General features: G+C 43.7%; 1 protein-coding gene across 3 annotated transcripts in view; it reads right to left on the bottom strand.

Moving 5' to 3' along the window:
- GMDS (GDP-mannose 4,6-dehydratase) overlaps positions 1-17,205 on the bottom strand; it is a 602,981-nt gene that overhangs the window by 93,003 nt on the left and 492,773 nt on the right. For all 3 annotated transcript variants that reach the window (XM_069493190.1, XM_069493188.1, XM_069493189.1), the window contains exon 9: positions 8,192-8,288. In XM_069493190.1, coding sequence (XP_069349291.1) covers positions 8,192-8,288 — 97 coding nt within the window. The remainder of the gene's footprint in view (positions 1-8,191; positions 8,289-17,205) is intronic.

The raw sequence follows: 17,205 nt of genomic DNA, 5'->3' as shown, positions 1-17,205 counted from the left end.
CCAGGAGGAGTCACAGAACATGCTACCTCTTGGGGCCTGTCACAGCCCGTAGGAACATATAGTTGAGGCAGAATCATCAATTCAACACATCTCAAGCTTCCACCATGATCATCATTTCTACCACTGGATCAAGAAGTACAGAGCTGGCAGTACTAAGTGGCAAGTAACTATCTGCATGAAGCTGTATAGGTACAAAACAGTATAAATATTTAAATAAAAGAAAATCTCAGGAGTTGAAGAGCCCAAAGTATCCCTTCAGAAGATGTCTTCTGATAACTAATGATTTCACAGGAGTATATGATGATGCTTATAATTAGTTATGATGACAGTAATAAAAATGATAATATATAGCACAAAGTACCTTATACTTATATAAGCCCTTTCATCTTTAAGAATTCTAAAATGCTTTGCAACCTGACTTCTAGGACACATTAATTTGAAATTGGGTCTCTGCTTGCCCCTGAAACTCAGTTTTGCCTGGATTGAGACGCAGTAATCATCTGCCAGGTAATGTAAACTCTGGTATTAGCCCTTTAAATCTCGAAGAGCCCGAAGGCAGGGAATAATTATCTAGGGTGGGAGACACATTAGTCTGGCCCTAAGGCTCTTGGATATAAGTGCTTAGTTTGTGAATTCTGTGAATTCTTAACCTAGTTTTCCAAAATGTGTTTCTGAGACCTACCTCCTGGAATTCAAATTTGCCTGGTTTGGTGACCAGCTCCCGGTGAGCGCTCTCCCCCTGCGGAAATGTTCTTTTGGGGAGCTCAGCTCAGGGCTTCTGCCCTCACATCTTGCACGTCTGGCCCCGGCCTTGCCCTCTTTCCTCTACACCCGGTGTCCAGCTCCAACTGCCTCCTCGAGATTGCTCCATGGACATCCCCAAGCACCGTGACCATGACGGAACTCCTCAAAACGTCCCCTGCAAAGTCAGTCCTCTCTCTGGATCTCTGATCAGGGCTGTGGCCTCATCACCTCCCCACCACCCTGCAGGTTCAGCCTGTATCCCAGGAGTCACCCTCAGCTGGGGCTTCTCTTCCATATGTCTCTGCCCAATCTGATTCCTAATTCTGTGGTTTTCATCTCTGCAATGTCCTGGCATCTGTCACTGTTTCTCTTGCCTTCATCTGCTGTTCAGTTAGCCCCTCATTACACAGCCCCCCAATGGTCCAGGAGCTCCAGAGCAGTTCCCCTGCCACTTGGTTGAGAGTTACTATTGGACAAAGACCTTAATTTATGCATCTTTCTTTTCTTTTTTTTTTAAATAGAGACAGGGTCTTTCTCTTGCCCAGCCTGGTCTCGAACTCCTGAGCTCAAGCAATCTGCCTGCCTCGGCTTTCCAGAGTGCTAGGATTACAGGTGTGAACCACCACACCCGGCCTCATGCATCTTTCTATTTCTTGGTATTAGACTGGGACTTACCTCCACAGTAATGAAATATTCAATAAACCTTCTGTTCAAACTGAATCTCTAAGACCTCAATCATATATTTTATTTTTATATATACTGATATATTTCCGAGAAGCTGAATGTAAATCAGAATTATATCTTAAGGTACATGGTGAATGTACTATCTAAAGATTCCTTCAATGAATCCTAGCAATTGGAGAATCTTTTAGTACCTACACACCTACTCATTTTCAGTTTAGATATTTTTGTCCCAAGTTTTCATGAAGCTGTGCACATCTGACTTACCCAGGAACCTAGCAAATTTATGACAGTAATACAAACTGTAAACTGGATTTTGCTATTAAGGGCAGTTCCTATTTCTGAACAACAGCTGTTTAGAACCAGGTATTTACCAGCATGCCAAGCACATTAAGCATTAAAAATGACTAGGAGGCAGATCAGAGCTACTACGTTAGGAAGTAAGACCATAAGCTGTGGACATGTCACCTTGGAGGTTTATGACAAAAGTAGCCAGATGAGTTCTCAACTTTTGCTTGTAGATGTCACAGTGAATGAGGAAAGAGGTCTGGCATGAGCTGCTGGTGTGGGCAGTGAGGCAAGAGGTGGTGAGTTTATAAAGGCAAAGCAGAGCCCGGAGGAGATGTACATGGACTGAATTTTGGTAGACCCAGAATATTTTGTGACTAAAGAGCAACTGTGTCCAAGTAAAGAATGTGCTAGGAAAAAAAATCAAATTTGGTAAGGAATAATTAACCTATTGTGAACATGAGGCAGAATCAGGTGAAGGAAGGAAACTACAGACAGTATTGTCTATGAAATCTCCTTGAATAGAGATTTTTGAATTATAGTTATTTTAGAAGATAAGTATGGCTTTATAGAACAGGAAGAACATTGTTGATTTGTTAAAAAACAAACAGCAAATAGAGATTTTAAAAATTATGAATGGGTACGGTGCATACTGTCTGGGGGATGGGCACTCTTATAGCTGTAACTCAGGCAGTGCAAAGGCAATATATGTAACCTAAACATTTGTAGCTACATAATATATGAAATAAAAAAATTAAAAAACAAGATAAAATAAAAATAAATTCAAAGAAAATAAAAAAAAAAATTCCAGAATATAGATCTCATTTATAAGGACGAAAATAAAGATGGAAAAGATAACCACATTGGAGCTGGATGGATTTCTCATAAGTAATTCTATACTTTGGGTATAGAATTATGACCTGCATCAGCACCAGTTTAGGCAGAAGCTGAGCTCAACTACTAATTGTTCTTCCTAGGCAAAATAGCTGCTGATGCTAAAACAAATTTCTAAGATAATAAAAAGATTTTAGAAGTTACTTTGTAGATGTTAAGAGGTCAACACTATGATTATAAATGAGGATAGTTATTACCTGGATAGCTTTTGAAAAAGAGGTATAGATTTTATAGGAATTCCCTATTGGGGCAAGTAATGAAAGCATCTATATTAACAATACCAGAGAGTCTTAAGGCTAAGTACAAAAATATTTTTAAATAAGAGAATGTATATAGCTATGTATATTTATAAAGATTTTTGAGTCTTTAATGACATCATTCTAATTCAGATCTGATCATAAGAGAAGAACCTTCAAGGGAAAAAACAGAAAGAAGTTGCGGGTATTATAATCAGCACACAATTACTATTTCATTAGATGTGAAATGCTCTCAAGGCGGACAGCAGTCAAGGAAAGATCGTAGGCTTCAGGAGAAATGTTATACACCCCTGGGGGTTTCGTATGGGATCCCATGACGTATGGAAAACATACAGCAGAATATTTGAGAATCAACGAAGAGACTGAAACTTAAAGCTCTCTTGGTTAAGTCCAAGGAAGGAAAAGGGCAGGAAAGGCCAATGTGATTAAGGAAGGATATAAAGATTAGTATGAGGAGACTAAGAGGGAGGCTTAAAATTATATAAACAGTGATTTAGAGATATAAACTATTTATAAAATACAAGTAGTAAGAAGTTCAGAGAATAATTACAAAAGAGGAAGCATTATGACCGGGCATTAGTGACAGCATTCCACACCATTGTGGTCTGATGGTTCTGAGAGCAGAGGATGCGAGGGTATCGCAGTTGGAAGGAACCTTACAGAACAAGTAGCCCAGCCGCTCTTTCTGTAGGTCCAGGAGGGCAGGAAGAAAGGCACTCGCCCTCAGTCTGCTCTCTCGGTATCCTCTGACCTCCGCTCCCACCGGCCCCCACCAGACAGAGGAAGGAACAAAGAAGAGCAGGAGTGGAGGGAGGGTTAGAGCCTCAGAGGTCAGAAGGATCAGGATGGGGAGGGACGACTGGCTTCTAACGGAGCCGGCACAGATGCAGCTAGAGCAGGGGATCCAATTTCCTGCTTTGGGAGGGGAAGTAGGAGAAGGCGGTGAGAACAGCTATGAGCGAAAAGGGGGACACTTTGAGGACAAAAGACCAGCCTGGTAAACACATTGAGGGCTTTTCACCCCCAAATACACAGAGACAGTGCTGAGGGAAGCTCTAACTGGTATTTATATAAGTCCTCTGATGACAGATCAGATTCCTGAGGTCTGGAAAGTGTTACATATCATTATTCTAAACAGGGCTATGAGATAGAGCAAGCAATTATAGGCCATTTAGCTTAACATCATTTACAGAAAAATATTAGGAAAAGTTTGCAGGGGGTGAGGAGGACAACTCCACAAGCATATGGTAATTTGATCAGAAACAGGCTACATGTTTTTACCGTAGGAAGGTGTTTTAACTAGCTTGTTGGGCTTCTTTGAAGTTATTGTTGTCTTGCTCTAGATTTTAACCATGATTTTTTTCTAGTATCTATAAAGATTAGGAATATATGTAAGTAAATAAAAGAAAAGCCAATCACAACTGAGGACATTAGAAATAAAATGAGAAGAAAAATGAATGTTAAAGACAAATTGTATAGCAAGAAAAAAACTTAGTAAATATTAGCTAGTAGAGTTTGAGCTATTTTTCATGAAAAATACTTCATTTTGATCAGTGAATGTGTCCCTATACCATTTCCTAAAATGCTCTGCATTAAAAACAGTGGGCTTTTTGTTTGTTTCACTGAAAAAAAAATGCTTAGTGTTTTTTTTTCTTTTGTTCTTTTTTAGTGGATTGATCATTTGATGTGGTTAAACATTTGGCACATTAGGATGAATACTTCATTCGTCTTTCCTTTGTGAATTTTCCAAGTTAAAAATTATTAAAAATACATCTTTGTGGTTATTTTACATTAAGTAACAGGTCAATATCAATTTTCTCATATTTACATGATATTTCTGTACATTGAATAGCTATTGAACCTTCAGAAAGAGGATTAGAAAGAATAAAAACCAAGATCAAACAAACATAAAAAATCAAATTACATATTAATGTTTACTAGAGGCCCGGATTATCCCTTTATTTTCATTTTTGACTGTTACTCTGTGCAATTCACTAGTGATGCTATTCTCCTTCTCCAAAGGTCCTGGGTTCCAGCAGCTGGTATCAACTCTACATTTCCAATCTCCACAAGGGTGGAGACTGTGTCCGTCTTGTTCACCACTGTGTTCTCAGGGTTTAGCACAGTGTTTGATAAATATTTAGTGAATTATTAAGCCCATTTTTAAAGATAAGGAAACAGAGGCACTGAGAAGTTAAGTAACTTGCCTAAGGTCACACAGTTAGTAACTGATAGGTTTTGAACTCAGGCAGTCTGGCCCATACCCCCACGTTTAAGCAGAATACTACTTCCTCCTTCTCCTGGAAGGAATGCACAATGCAATAAATCTGTGCATCATGTATGCATGTACAGAAAACTATACACAAGGCAGGAGTCTTCACTGGCACATCATTCAAGTATTAATACTGTCATCACTAAATACTGAATGGAATTCAGGAGCAAACGGAAATTTAAAGTCTAATTTCCAGGATTAAACTCTCTGCAGTAGCTCCACAGGTAGAGTACCAAAAAATGTTGCTTGATTCAGCTCTAATTGGATGCTTAGTCCTGAACAAAAATTTTCAAGACTTTTCATGTCGATATAGAAGCAATATTTAAGGTTTTGTGGTGGCCATATCGAGGAAAAACACCAGAGGTGCGTGTGGAACTGCGTTCTCTATGGAATCACTGGTGGCCTCTTTCAGGCGAGGACCTGCCTTTGCTGTGTCAAGGGCCTTTCTTAAGACCAGCCTGAGTGTTACTCAAAACACAACATAAAGCTCTATTTTCCTTCAGTCTTGCTTTAGGATATCGATGTTCTGAAACCTGATATGGCCTCATCACTTTTATTTTTCCAAATTTTCTTTTTGGTTTTCTTTTCCCTGTTAGTCATTCTGGAATCATTTGACTCTAAGATTTAGTTTTTGGCTTCAAGTGTTCCTATGTGCTGCAGATCTTGTGGGATACATGGCCAAGGCTGATCAGGAGATTGCACTTTTCTGGAATCCTGGAAATCCTATGGAATTCTATGGACTGAGAAGCAGCCTCTGGCAGGCTGGCCTGACACCGAGAAGAGAAGGATGCAGGTTGGGTGTGGGAGAATGCCACATCTACGCTGCGCCAAGGGCTGACAAACCTCAGAGAAGCTCTGTGCCTTTGAGGACTCCTACAGAACGACTCTCTAGATGCTACTGGCTGTTAGAACCCCGCACCCACAAAAAGCTCATTTACAACGTGGTCTCCAGTTCTGGTCACCTTTCAGCTGGAAGAATATTCTCACCCCTCAGGCAACTCAACAGAAGACTGTCAAGTTGATCCAAGTTTTGGGAAAACTGCTTGTTCTGAGGAATGAGGTTAAAAGTTTAGTCTCACTATACAAGGAAAGCTTGCCCAGGTGGAATATTAAGTTGAAGTAGAGTGAACAAAATTAATGCAGCCTAGAGGCTCAGAAAGATGAAATCCAGTTCAAGATCCAAAATCTGACAGTAAAGGGAATCCCAGGGGAGAGCTTGATCGGTGGAAAAATAAAGCAAGCACATGAAATTAGACACCACTCTCACATTCAAGCAATGCTGGTGTCCACAGACTCGCAGAACAGGTATGATGATACCACTTGAATGAACAAAGAAACGGGAGGGATGCAGTGTCGGTTTGGCAGGAAAGGGGGTCGATAAGGATTCAAGAACAGTCTCGTTAGTCCGAGGGTCCTTTTCCTGTTCAGCGAATTCTTTTGTTCTGTGTCCTTATCAATCCCACACCTTGCCTAAGTAAGAATGACAGACAAGCCATTCTTAATGACTTCCTAGCTTTTGAAACTATTTTGGTGTTGGAGAGGGAAAGAGCCACATTTTAGCTGTTGGAAGAACTGAGGTTTCTGTTGGCTTAGTAAATTTTCCACTCTGAGAGGACCATTTTTGCTTGGGAGCACAGAAATGCATTTGCCCATATAAGTCATCTGAGCAATGTTCCAGAAAAATGACACCCCTGTGGTATCTCGTCAGGCCTCGGAAACAAATGGCGGCATGGCCTGGGGCTCCCGCGGCAGCCCCTGCTGTGTCAGCAGTGTGGCTGGCACCTTCCTCCCCCAGGGCCAGCGCACATCCTCTCCTGGGCACACCCACTCCCCATAAGCTCGGGAACAATGGTTGGCTGTGTCAGAGCCCCGGCCACGCCCTGTGTGGGGACAATGCACAGCCCCACAGCCCTGCCTCTCCCAAGCACTGGCTACTTCCTTTCCTTCTTATTCCCTCCTGTGTGTGAGAGTGCCCAAAACACATTCTTTCCTTCTGTTTGGAACCAGACATTTTAAAGGGTGGTTAATGATGACCTATTCACTTTTCAATCTCTCTTCACTGGGGGTTTCCTAATCTCTGAAAGATCGTACAACAGATAAGAATTTGGTTCAGGACTCGGGGAAAACAGGTTCAAAAGGATTCTGTTTTCACAGTTAATGTGCACTTCATTAGGTAACCGTCGTGTCTGAACATTTCTCTTTAAAGATGATGCCTTCTATTATTTTTAGGTGTATTTAATCTGTTGAGTTTTGTCACCATAGTGAGGGTGGACCACATTAAAGTAATAACACCAAGGGGGCGGTTCGGTTCTAACAATCTACAGGTCATTTTTAAATATAGGAACTTCTGTACTTAGAAATTCATCCATTTATCTACCAATCACTCAATATTTATTAAGCATCTACCTTGTTATAATCTAAGATATTTTTAAAAGATCCCTGCTTTCAAAGAGCTCCCAGTTTGGTAATGGTAGAATGACACATAACAATGATAATAAATTGTAATAGGTATTATAATAGAATTATGTAGAGCATACAATACGGATATAAGGAAGGAGTGGAAATTTCAGTGGTAGTGGCACATTGGCCAAGGAAGGGTTCCTGGACACGGTGGTTCCTGAGCTGAGTCTTAAAAAATGTAGGCGAGACGCTGTGTGGCTTAGGTGTGTGTGAGCGTGCACCCACGAACGGGCTGTGTGTGCACAGGCCGAGCTGGCGAGGTAGGCAGGCCCTCCGGGTCCCGGAGGTCTGCGGCTCTGGGAGGTGTCAGGAGTCGGACACCCTGTGGGTATCAGGGACCAGGCACCAGAACAGGAGACTAGCATGATGCGATCTGCCTACGACATGAGTCTCCATTTCTGAAATCACCAACTTCCTTGGGTGTGTTTTACTATTTTTTTCCTTTATAGAGCAATGAATTTTGTGGTGAGAATAACATCTCAAATCTAATTCACCGTGTTCTGGTTTGGGAGCTGCCAGAGAGCGAAACAACTCGGCAGGCTGCAGCCGGCATTCTGCGAGAGCCCTTTCCCAGCCAGCCGCGGGGGGTCCTTACCACTTCAGTTGGCCGGTAGTACTTGAGATCCACAGTCACGTGAACTTTGCCGGTCTCTTTACATCTGCCCACTTCGTTTTCATTCTTTCCTTCCCACCTGTAAAGAGGACAAACACCTAATCAGCTCCTAATTGCTTGGGAGCGTTTGGCACCTCAGGATGGCTCCGCCTTCTCCCTGCAGAAGCCCAAGCTTATTAACCGGCAGCACAGGCTGACAGGTAACTTTATCATTCCTGCAACAGGGACTTTCACAGCCTCTCTGGATCTGTTTTGGAGGGGTAGGGTTCTTTCCCCTGTCTTTTTAAGAAAATCATGATGAATTCAGAAGTGAGGCATTAGAAATGAACAGATTAGCCAGTAAAAGGAATTGGACAACTTTCAGAGATTTCACAGATTTTGCATTTCTTTAGACTATTCTTGATACAGTCAATTATTGTGAATTCATTAATGAATGTCCTTTGTCCTTCCCTTTCTTTCTTTCTTCCTTTTGTAGTTTTAGGGATATTTAGTGTTAATTCAATGCATTCCATTTGAGAGTTTCATGCCCTAATTAACCATTCAATTCATCCCTAGATTACGTACACGTTCCCCTGTTCTCCCCAGTCAGGGTGGGTCTCGTTAATAAATATCAAGTGATGAAACCTCCAAAAAGTACACAACTTATTGTTCATATCTTGCTAAGAGAGGGCATATCAGCATCTCTCTACCATAACCTCCTGTGACTTAGCTAATATGTTAAGGAAACTTGAGTTTCCTTTCCTGAACATCCACAGGTGACATCAGTGAGGGTACCAGGATTGACTCCTCAAGTTTACACAGTGCAGGATACACTCGTGTGCCTTAAGACCAGCTTCTCGCTAAAATTCGACTTCTCCATTTTATGTTCTCATTTTTTATAAATCAAGCCACTGGCTTAATGTTGACTTCTGGATCTCTACAATCTAATATCCAAATGATAGCCTATACTATATAATTGGAAGTACTTATTTTTACAAATGAAATCTTTTGGCAAAGAAAGAAAAGAAATTAAAAAGTATGACTTATATTTGACCTCAATGTTTGTCCTTAGAAGGACTTTGCTTTATCAGCTGGAGACAAATCCTAGAACACAGGACAGTTCTGTGTGCTCCCTGGATCCCAGTCACCATGGGGGACCAAAGGGAAGAACAGAACACTAGACTCGTTACTGAACTATGGAAGTCACAGGTGCCATTGAAGATGAACATTAAATTTTGATCACAGTTATATTTTGGAATAGGTTGAGAGACATAAACTGGCCTCACAAGTTTATTTCTGATTAATCATCTGAATGTTCTGTCAAATCACTTCTTGACAGCAAAGGCAACTATTTCATGGTTGGAAGAATAATCAGTTTATTAGTGTGCTGAATTTTCCAGTGGACTCAAGGCAAATATGAGAAATGTCCCATGACACAGAGATTATACCAGAATATGTCAAACAATATAAAACTGCACAACTAGTCATTTTCCCAGGCTTTTATATTAATTAATTAACTTAAAAAGGCGTGTTTGTTAATTTATTTATTTGGTTCAACTTCTTTCTAAGTGTTGATTAGATCAATTCAACAGATCATGTAGGTCTGAGAATTTCAAAGCAAAGGGACTGGTAGGATTAGAGCTAAATTTTTGGAAGATTCACCTGAAAATGATAAGTGAATTTTTGGAGCATAGAGATCGAAAACGTTTTAAAATGAGATAACCTAAAGTAGTGATGACCCTTGCCCATCATTATGGGCAAAGACCATAATGAACAAAGACCAAATGTTGGCTCATGTGGCCAATACCCACAGCAAAGGAGGATAATTGGTTAAATCATGATTTAAAACAAGTTACAAATTTAATTCTAAAAATTGTTTAAGTAGAACTTTTCTTTGGTTAGGCTTTCAGTAAGTGAAAGGATATCTGTATTTCTTAGGCATGTTTTAACTTTATTTTTGTTCGCATTTCATACTTCACAAAGAGAAAGGAGCTCGGCAGAGACCTTCGCTACAGTGTCTCCACCTGAGCCACAGGGCGAACAGGATCACTATTTGCAGCTGGCTGACCGGCTTCTCCATTTGCAGCAGGTGTTTAGTCCACGATGGGCCATGCTGACTTACGTGCACAAATATATCCCACTGTCCTTCGTATTGGCAAATCTCCTCAGATGCCACAGATTTGAGACCTGGTGATTCAAATCTATTTATGATCCGGTTTTTAAAAATCACACACAAACACACACACATTTAAATTGATAACGCCTTGGTAAAGACGTGGAGAGCTGTCCCTTTGTGGGAGGGAGTGGCGGGTCAGGAAAGGACTGAGGCCGTGCCAGTGGGCTCTCCGACTTCAGTGGGGTCTGCAGGCTTTCTGTGAAGAGCCAGACAGGAAATACTTCACGCTTGTCAGGTCACATACAGTCCCTGTTATATATCTTTCCTTTTTCCTTCTTCATCATTGTCATCTTCTTTTTTCTTAACTATTCTTTTAAACTGTAAAACCCATCTTTACCTCTAGGACAGCAAAAAAACCAGGTCTCAGCTGGGATCTGGCCTGCAGGCCACAGGTGCCCACCCCGACTCTGGCCCATTAGGTTAAGGGTGCCCCCTCACCCTCAACTGCAGGAAAGTATTTAATTCCTGTTTATACCAACAGGATGCAAGGTTGGACCGCTTCACTGTGTCTTCTACTGGTTCTCTGATTGTTTTGCTAGTCACAGGCTAACACTTGGGGTTTGTAACACTAGCTGAAATGGGAAAAGGCTGAAGGAAGGACATTTCCCCTCTCAGGGGCTTATATAAGTACAGCCTGCAAGTCAGACTTGGGTTTCATGCTACTTTGGCACTTACAGGCACGAGCTCCCAGCAAGCCTTTTTTGCTGCTGTCTGAATGCTGCTTGCCATCTTGCAAATGCTTGTCCTCGGTCAAAACAGTCTCTGAGGGCATGGCATTGCCCCCTACAGTTAGTATAGCTACACTGAGTAATCAAATGTAACCAGGAGATGGCTCAAAGCAGAACTGAGTTGGCAAAAACCACTTTCTAATTTACACCAGGTCTGCATGAGGGCAGTAAGCAAAAGTTTCTGCCAAGGGCCAAAAACCACTCAGTTACAACAATACATGAAACACTTGTATTAACAAATAAAAGGTAACAGCTAACTTGTCCTAACAAGTAGTGTTATGACTCAGGGCAGAGCTGCAATGTTAATGAAATTACGGTGGCTTGACAGAGAGGAGAGGATTCGACTAATTAACAGGAATTACTGCCCCTAATTTAGATCAACAGCTCGCTGAGCAGGGATCCTATATAATTCCATTTTTAAAATAAATTGTTGGCTCCTAGTAAGCACTAAACAGCAATAGAAAGCACTGAAGAATAACAGAATCAAGCACAATAAGGCAAGATAAGGTGCTATTAAAATCTACTCCACTAGGAATCCCTTTAACGGAACAACAAAAGCAAAGTCAATCGCTTACTTAAGTCAAGTTTGGGGAACTACTGGACCTAAGTGGGAGGCGGGCAATGCACTCCTTGCAGTGAGCCAAATATCACAAAACCTCTCGGGAATTAGTCTTAAGAAAGCCTACTTTATTAGGGCGTGGATATGGAAGTAGGAGGCTGAAGTAGGTGAAATTTAGTAAACGGCATAAACTGGTCCTGGAAGAAGCATCAGCTTCTGGATGAAGACAGTGGTTTGCACACTTTTGCTCCCTCCGCAGACCCCTTTCAAAAAAGGAATAAACTCACAAGGGCTAATAGAACAGGAAGGAGATGAGAGACGCCAAATTCTGGAAGCTTGAAAGCAGATGGATGAGTGTTGAAGGACTTAGCAGAAGCCCTAGAAAAGCCTCCTAAGCCAACAGTGGGAGAGCTGAGACTGGGCCCAATTTACATTTGCAGAAGCCCCCAAATGTTCAGGAAGTGAGGGCTGATTGCAAGTCTCCTTGGGAAGCAGTCTGGTGCCCAAACCCCTTCCTGACTTCTCATTTGGCAACTGTCTCACCCTTGCTGGGGTAGAAGGTCGCTGGACTGAAGGCTGCAGGCCCAGTGAAGACGGGTCACCATGCTGAAGATGGCGGAATTCAGGGAATGTATGCATGCTGAATGCTGAGACCACCCCCAGCCCCAGCCCCTGGTGGGCTGGCAGGCCTACCTCCCTCCAGCCAGGACACTGGGGCGTCTCCTCTGGGCATCAGAGATTCTTCACCTCAATGGCCCTCTCTGGTCATCCTACAATGACATAGTCAACAAGCTCTAACTATGCTCTCAAAGCTCCTAATTAGCTTTTTAGGCCCCCACCTTTAACCATAAGCAGAAAACCAAGTATTACCAGATAGATGAGGAAAACTGCGTACATGAAAGATAGAAATCAAAACAAACAAATTGAAAAAAGGCAACTTGAAGGAAACAGAACAAGCAGGGGGAAGAGAACTAAAAACCAAAACAAACTGAAAGCCACCACACAAGCCACCTTTAATATCCCCACGCGAGCGATCAGGAATGATATCAAAGAAACAAGAATAGGATGTTACATAAAAAAAGACAATGTGAAACAAGAGACTTTAGAAATTTAAAAAGGAAAACCAGAGAGCTGCTTGGATGGCGTGTCCGAAGCTGAACAGGGAAGGCAGGCAACACGGGGAGGTGGCTCCTGGATGCCTTTTAGCAGAGCAGGGGGGGAGAGAGCCGGGCAGTGCCCAAGGGGGCATCTGCAAGGGAGGGAGGACGCTATGGAGGCTGGGTGACAGCTCTCTTGAGAGGAAAGAGGGCTGGAGCCACAGGTCAGGAGGAGGCTCTGCCCCGAGGGTGTCAGGAGCAACCTGCTGTTGAGCCAGGAGGGTGAGGAGTGGGCAATCTTTATGCCCAGGGACCACTGTTTAGTCATAAACCCTGCTCCAACGTTGACAAGACATCACTAGTCTAAAGGGTGTACCCTGGACCTAGGAGCATCAGTTTGTACGGCGCCCTTGTACTGCTGTTGAGATGGGGACTGGTTTGCCTCTCCCCATGCTCAGAATTCTGCCATTTTATTTATATTAGTGATGATAATAGTTCTGGCAGCAACAAGCCCAGCTGTTATGTTGTGGTTAATGAATAATCAACTACAACAACAACAACAAAAATGTAAAATTTCAGTCCACTATACAGCTGTTCACATAGAAGGCACTTCTTAAGATTGACATCTGCATTAACTGTGTGCTTCCAGATCATGGGCCCTTATAAACGCTAATCGCCGAATCTGGATGCCAGGAGTCAGGCAGGCAGCATAACCTGCAGTTTATGACGGGAAAGAAGAAGTGTGGCGGGCACAGCAACTCACAGCCCCATGGGAGGGGGCTGCAGCCGACACTGCCAGGCAAGGCCCCAGGCGGCACCGCTGTTTCACACTGGACGTGAGCCCAGGGGTGTGGTATCCTCTCCAAAGGGTGCTGCCATTGTTATGGGGAAGCCCCTCCCAACATAAGTTTCGGTAAGAACCGTCCACGGGTCAGTGTTTCCCCGGCTTTCTTCTCTGTGTCACTATCACGGAGACACTAACAGAGAGGCTCTACTGGCAAACAGTCTTTTCTTACGCGTTGTCTCTAGGAAATCAACTGGCGAAATGAACGGAACGGAAAAAGCCTTGTGTGGTGGTGCCTACTGAGGGTGGCTCAAGGGATCAAAATGAAAAAAAAAGAAAAGACTGGAGGTGCCTCTCAGCTGTGGAAATGGCAGTGAAAGAATTTTCAGATGCACAGCCTGTGTTTCAATGAGCCCCGGTCTCCCTAGGCTACCCTTACATGGATTGCCAGATGTGCTTCCCCCGCCTCCTTTGTCTTTATTTACTTCAATGCAACTGGGCATACTATCCACCCCCAAAGGACATGGGTGGAGCGTCTCCTGCTTTGCAGGAGAGGGTGAAAGGTATGGGGGCCTCACTCCAGGGCTGCAGTCAGGAGGCAGCGCTTTGGGCTGCACTCAAGCCCCTGCGGAGTGGGGAGTGGCAGCCACGCGCTGGGCCTGCGGCAGCTCCTCCACCTGGACAGCCGTGTCCGTCCTCCTCCCTCCCTTCCACTCCCATAGTCTCCACCGAGCACCCACCAAGTGCCAGCCAGTAAGCCAAGCCAGGTGCTAAGGACACAGGCATGAGTCAGCTAGACGTGGTCTCTGTCCCTAAGAAGCTTAAAGTCTGTGGCCCCCACAATCTTGTGGGGGGACGATGCAGAGAGCCAGGGTGCTGTCAGAGCCCGGGGACTCAGTTGAGGGAGGGTGCTGGCCGGAGGCAGGATGCCAGAGCTAAGACCTGCAGGAAGTGGGAAGTGGTAGTGGAACTGCAGGCGTCTCTGGATGAGCCCAGTGTGGTCAGGCTGGTCCACCCCAGCTCGTCAGCTTGCCCAGCGCCCACACAGTCCCCTAACTCCCGCCTCCAGCCTCCCACCTGGGATGCTTTCCTTCTTCCTGACTATCTCGGTCTCCCACTTCAGGCAAGGGCCAGCCTGCATCTACCTTTCTGCAGACGCCACTCGAGTCTTCAGCGTGGCACTTCTGCTTTGGTACGGATACAATCAACGTGCACAGTGCCATCATCTATGTGCAGATGGTTGTGAATGATGTGTTCTTATTAATTATCATCCAGTTAGACTCTATACTTCTCAAGGGCAAGGAAATGTCTTTTGAGTCTCTTCAGTGAGTTTAGCTTTGAGATAAAACGAGGTGGGCAGAGAGCACACTTACTGAGCATCTGCTAGGTGTCAGGTACGAGGTGTCAGGCTGCTTAATTACGTGATTATGAAGCCAGCAGTTATTTTGAGGCTCTGCTAGATCCTTAGCTAAGAACTAAAGCGGACCTGCTACCTAGTGAGTTCATCAGCTGCGTCTGAGACGGAATGAGGGCTGCCTCGGACGCCACAGGCCAGCACGACGCCCGGGCTCGCACGGGATCCTATGCGTGCTAATAATTCACAGCCTGCTGCTTCCCCAGAGGCACACATCACCCAGCTTACTGTAGTCGTTTCGTTCTTAAGGGTTGAACATTCAAGTATCTTAGAATTTCATAAATGTAAATGACAGTAGGGCTTAGATTTCCAGGGGGACAGGAGAGAGGGTAGGAGGGAGGGAGACAGAGAAAGCGAGAGGCGAAAGGGGCAGAAAGGGACCCCCTTTAAATGGTGACTTGACGCTTATGTGATAAGTCCAACCTCTTTACTATGACTAAATAGAACGTGAATACTCTTGAAGGTCTAAGTCTACTTAGAGTCTCTCCAGAAAGCTCTCATGGTACCTACACTCAAGAGTCGGCTTTACTGTGCAGGTTTTCTCACCAGGACTGATTTCTGTAGCTCGAATGGCAGACTCCGAGAGGAGAGTGCAGGCGAGTTACTTTTCTACCACGAAGTCGCGCAGGTTTCACTCAGCCCATCACACAGCACAGACATCAAAGGAAGGCTCAGCAAGAGATTGAGGTGGGAGTTAAAGCCATCAGCGGGCTCAGAGGTGGCTGAAATTTCCTACAAGGAGAGTGCAAAGCCACAGTGATCGTCCCTCTCCTGACGTTCCCCCTGCAGAGGCCCCCTTGGACGTGCTGCACATTGTGGGAAAATCCTGTCTGTCCACAGTGGCTGACCGGAAGGACCTGTTTTCCCACAGTGCAGCGTCCAAGCCCCACAGACGCTCAAGGAACGCCTTCTAGCAGCTGTGCTGGCCACGGGGATGCTGGATTCCTGTCCTACCCTGGGGCCTGCATCCAGTGGCTGTCCTTTCATACCGTGTTTTCAGGATCAGCCTCCAAGGGCTCAGGCGCAGGTGCCGGGTCCAGAAATCCCACCCACCAGGAAACAACATCAAGTGAGGGAGGATCGTGCATGAGCACAAAATGGCTTGTTATCTACGCCAGCAGGATTTTAGAAATGAGCTTCTTTCTTAAAGTATAATAAGTTTACCCTTCTTGTTTTTACTGAAAATGTAAATACAATACCACAAACTATACTAAATATTTCCACCATCTGAAACATGTCCCCCTCCCTGCAAGCGGCAGATGTGGGTTCTCACATGGTTGCAGGCTATTCTTACAACTCTCTTCTTAAAATTTAACTAGATTAATGACAGAAAATTAGTCAAGACAAGTATTTGCCTGTTTGGCTTATCCTACTGTCACTCTAATTGTAGTGGAAAAGTGTTTCCTTTGCACATTTTGTATTTAGCAATAAACTGGTGGGAAAGTGAGAAACAAAACAGATCCTCAACAATGCAACCTCCTTCAAACAGCCGACTGGCAATGCTCTTAGAAGAACACAGCTGTTGTCATGAGGCTGCCTTCTCGATACACACGACTGCATGAGAATTTAATTAACAAACACTACCTTAAATTTTATCAGGATTGTATGTGGTACTGACCTATTCCCTTGAATATCTTCTACTGACCCAAACTCAAATTAATTAATGTACTGTTTTCTGATAAATTCAAAGCAAATATTACTCAAATTATGTCAAGACTTCAAGAGGGAATATTTGTGCAGATTCTAAATATATAGATGGCAACACATTTGTCAAGCCTTTTCGGTGAACATTACAACAGATATTTTTAAAAATAGTCGCAGAAATGGGAAGAGACAACAGATCTTAAAACAGCAAAAGTGAGACTGTTTCAGATATCGACTTGCCTGTCTCATAAAGCAGGTAAAAACTATGACAGGACAGAAAGCTTTCTATCTTAATGGCACCACTAATGAGCTAGAAACCTTGGTGCTCCTTCACCTTCTATTAATAAGTCCAATTGTTCACCAAATCCTGTTGATTCTAAGTCTCTCTTGAATCAATGCCTCTGTTTTCCATGCCCTTTGCTGAATTTAGGTCCTCGTCATCCCTTCTTAGTAGGACAGCTGACAGCCCTCTAGGGAGGAAGCATGGTGGCTTCTCTCTAGCTGTCACCGCCATGCTAACTGTGAAACCGAGGGAAATCAGGGTGACAGTGGGCATTCTTGGAAGGACTTTCTGGACCAGCTGGCTTTGGGGATAGCCACTTGTGCTCACTTGAG

The sequence above is a fragment of the Eulemur rufifrons genome, chromosome 18, assembly GCF_041146395.1.
Source record: "Eulemur rufifrons isolate Redbay chromosome 18, OSU_ERuf_1, whole genome shotgun sequence".
NCBI classification, from domain to species: Eukaryota; Metazoa; Chordata; class Mammalia; order Primates; family Lemuridae; genus Eulemur; species Eulemur rufifrons.
Note: the sequence above shows the minus strand (reverse complement) of the source record. Positions and strands in the feature narration are given on the sequence as shown.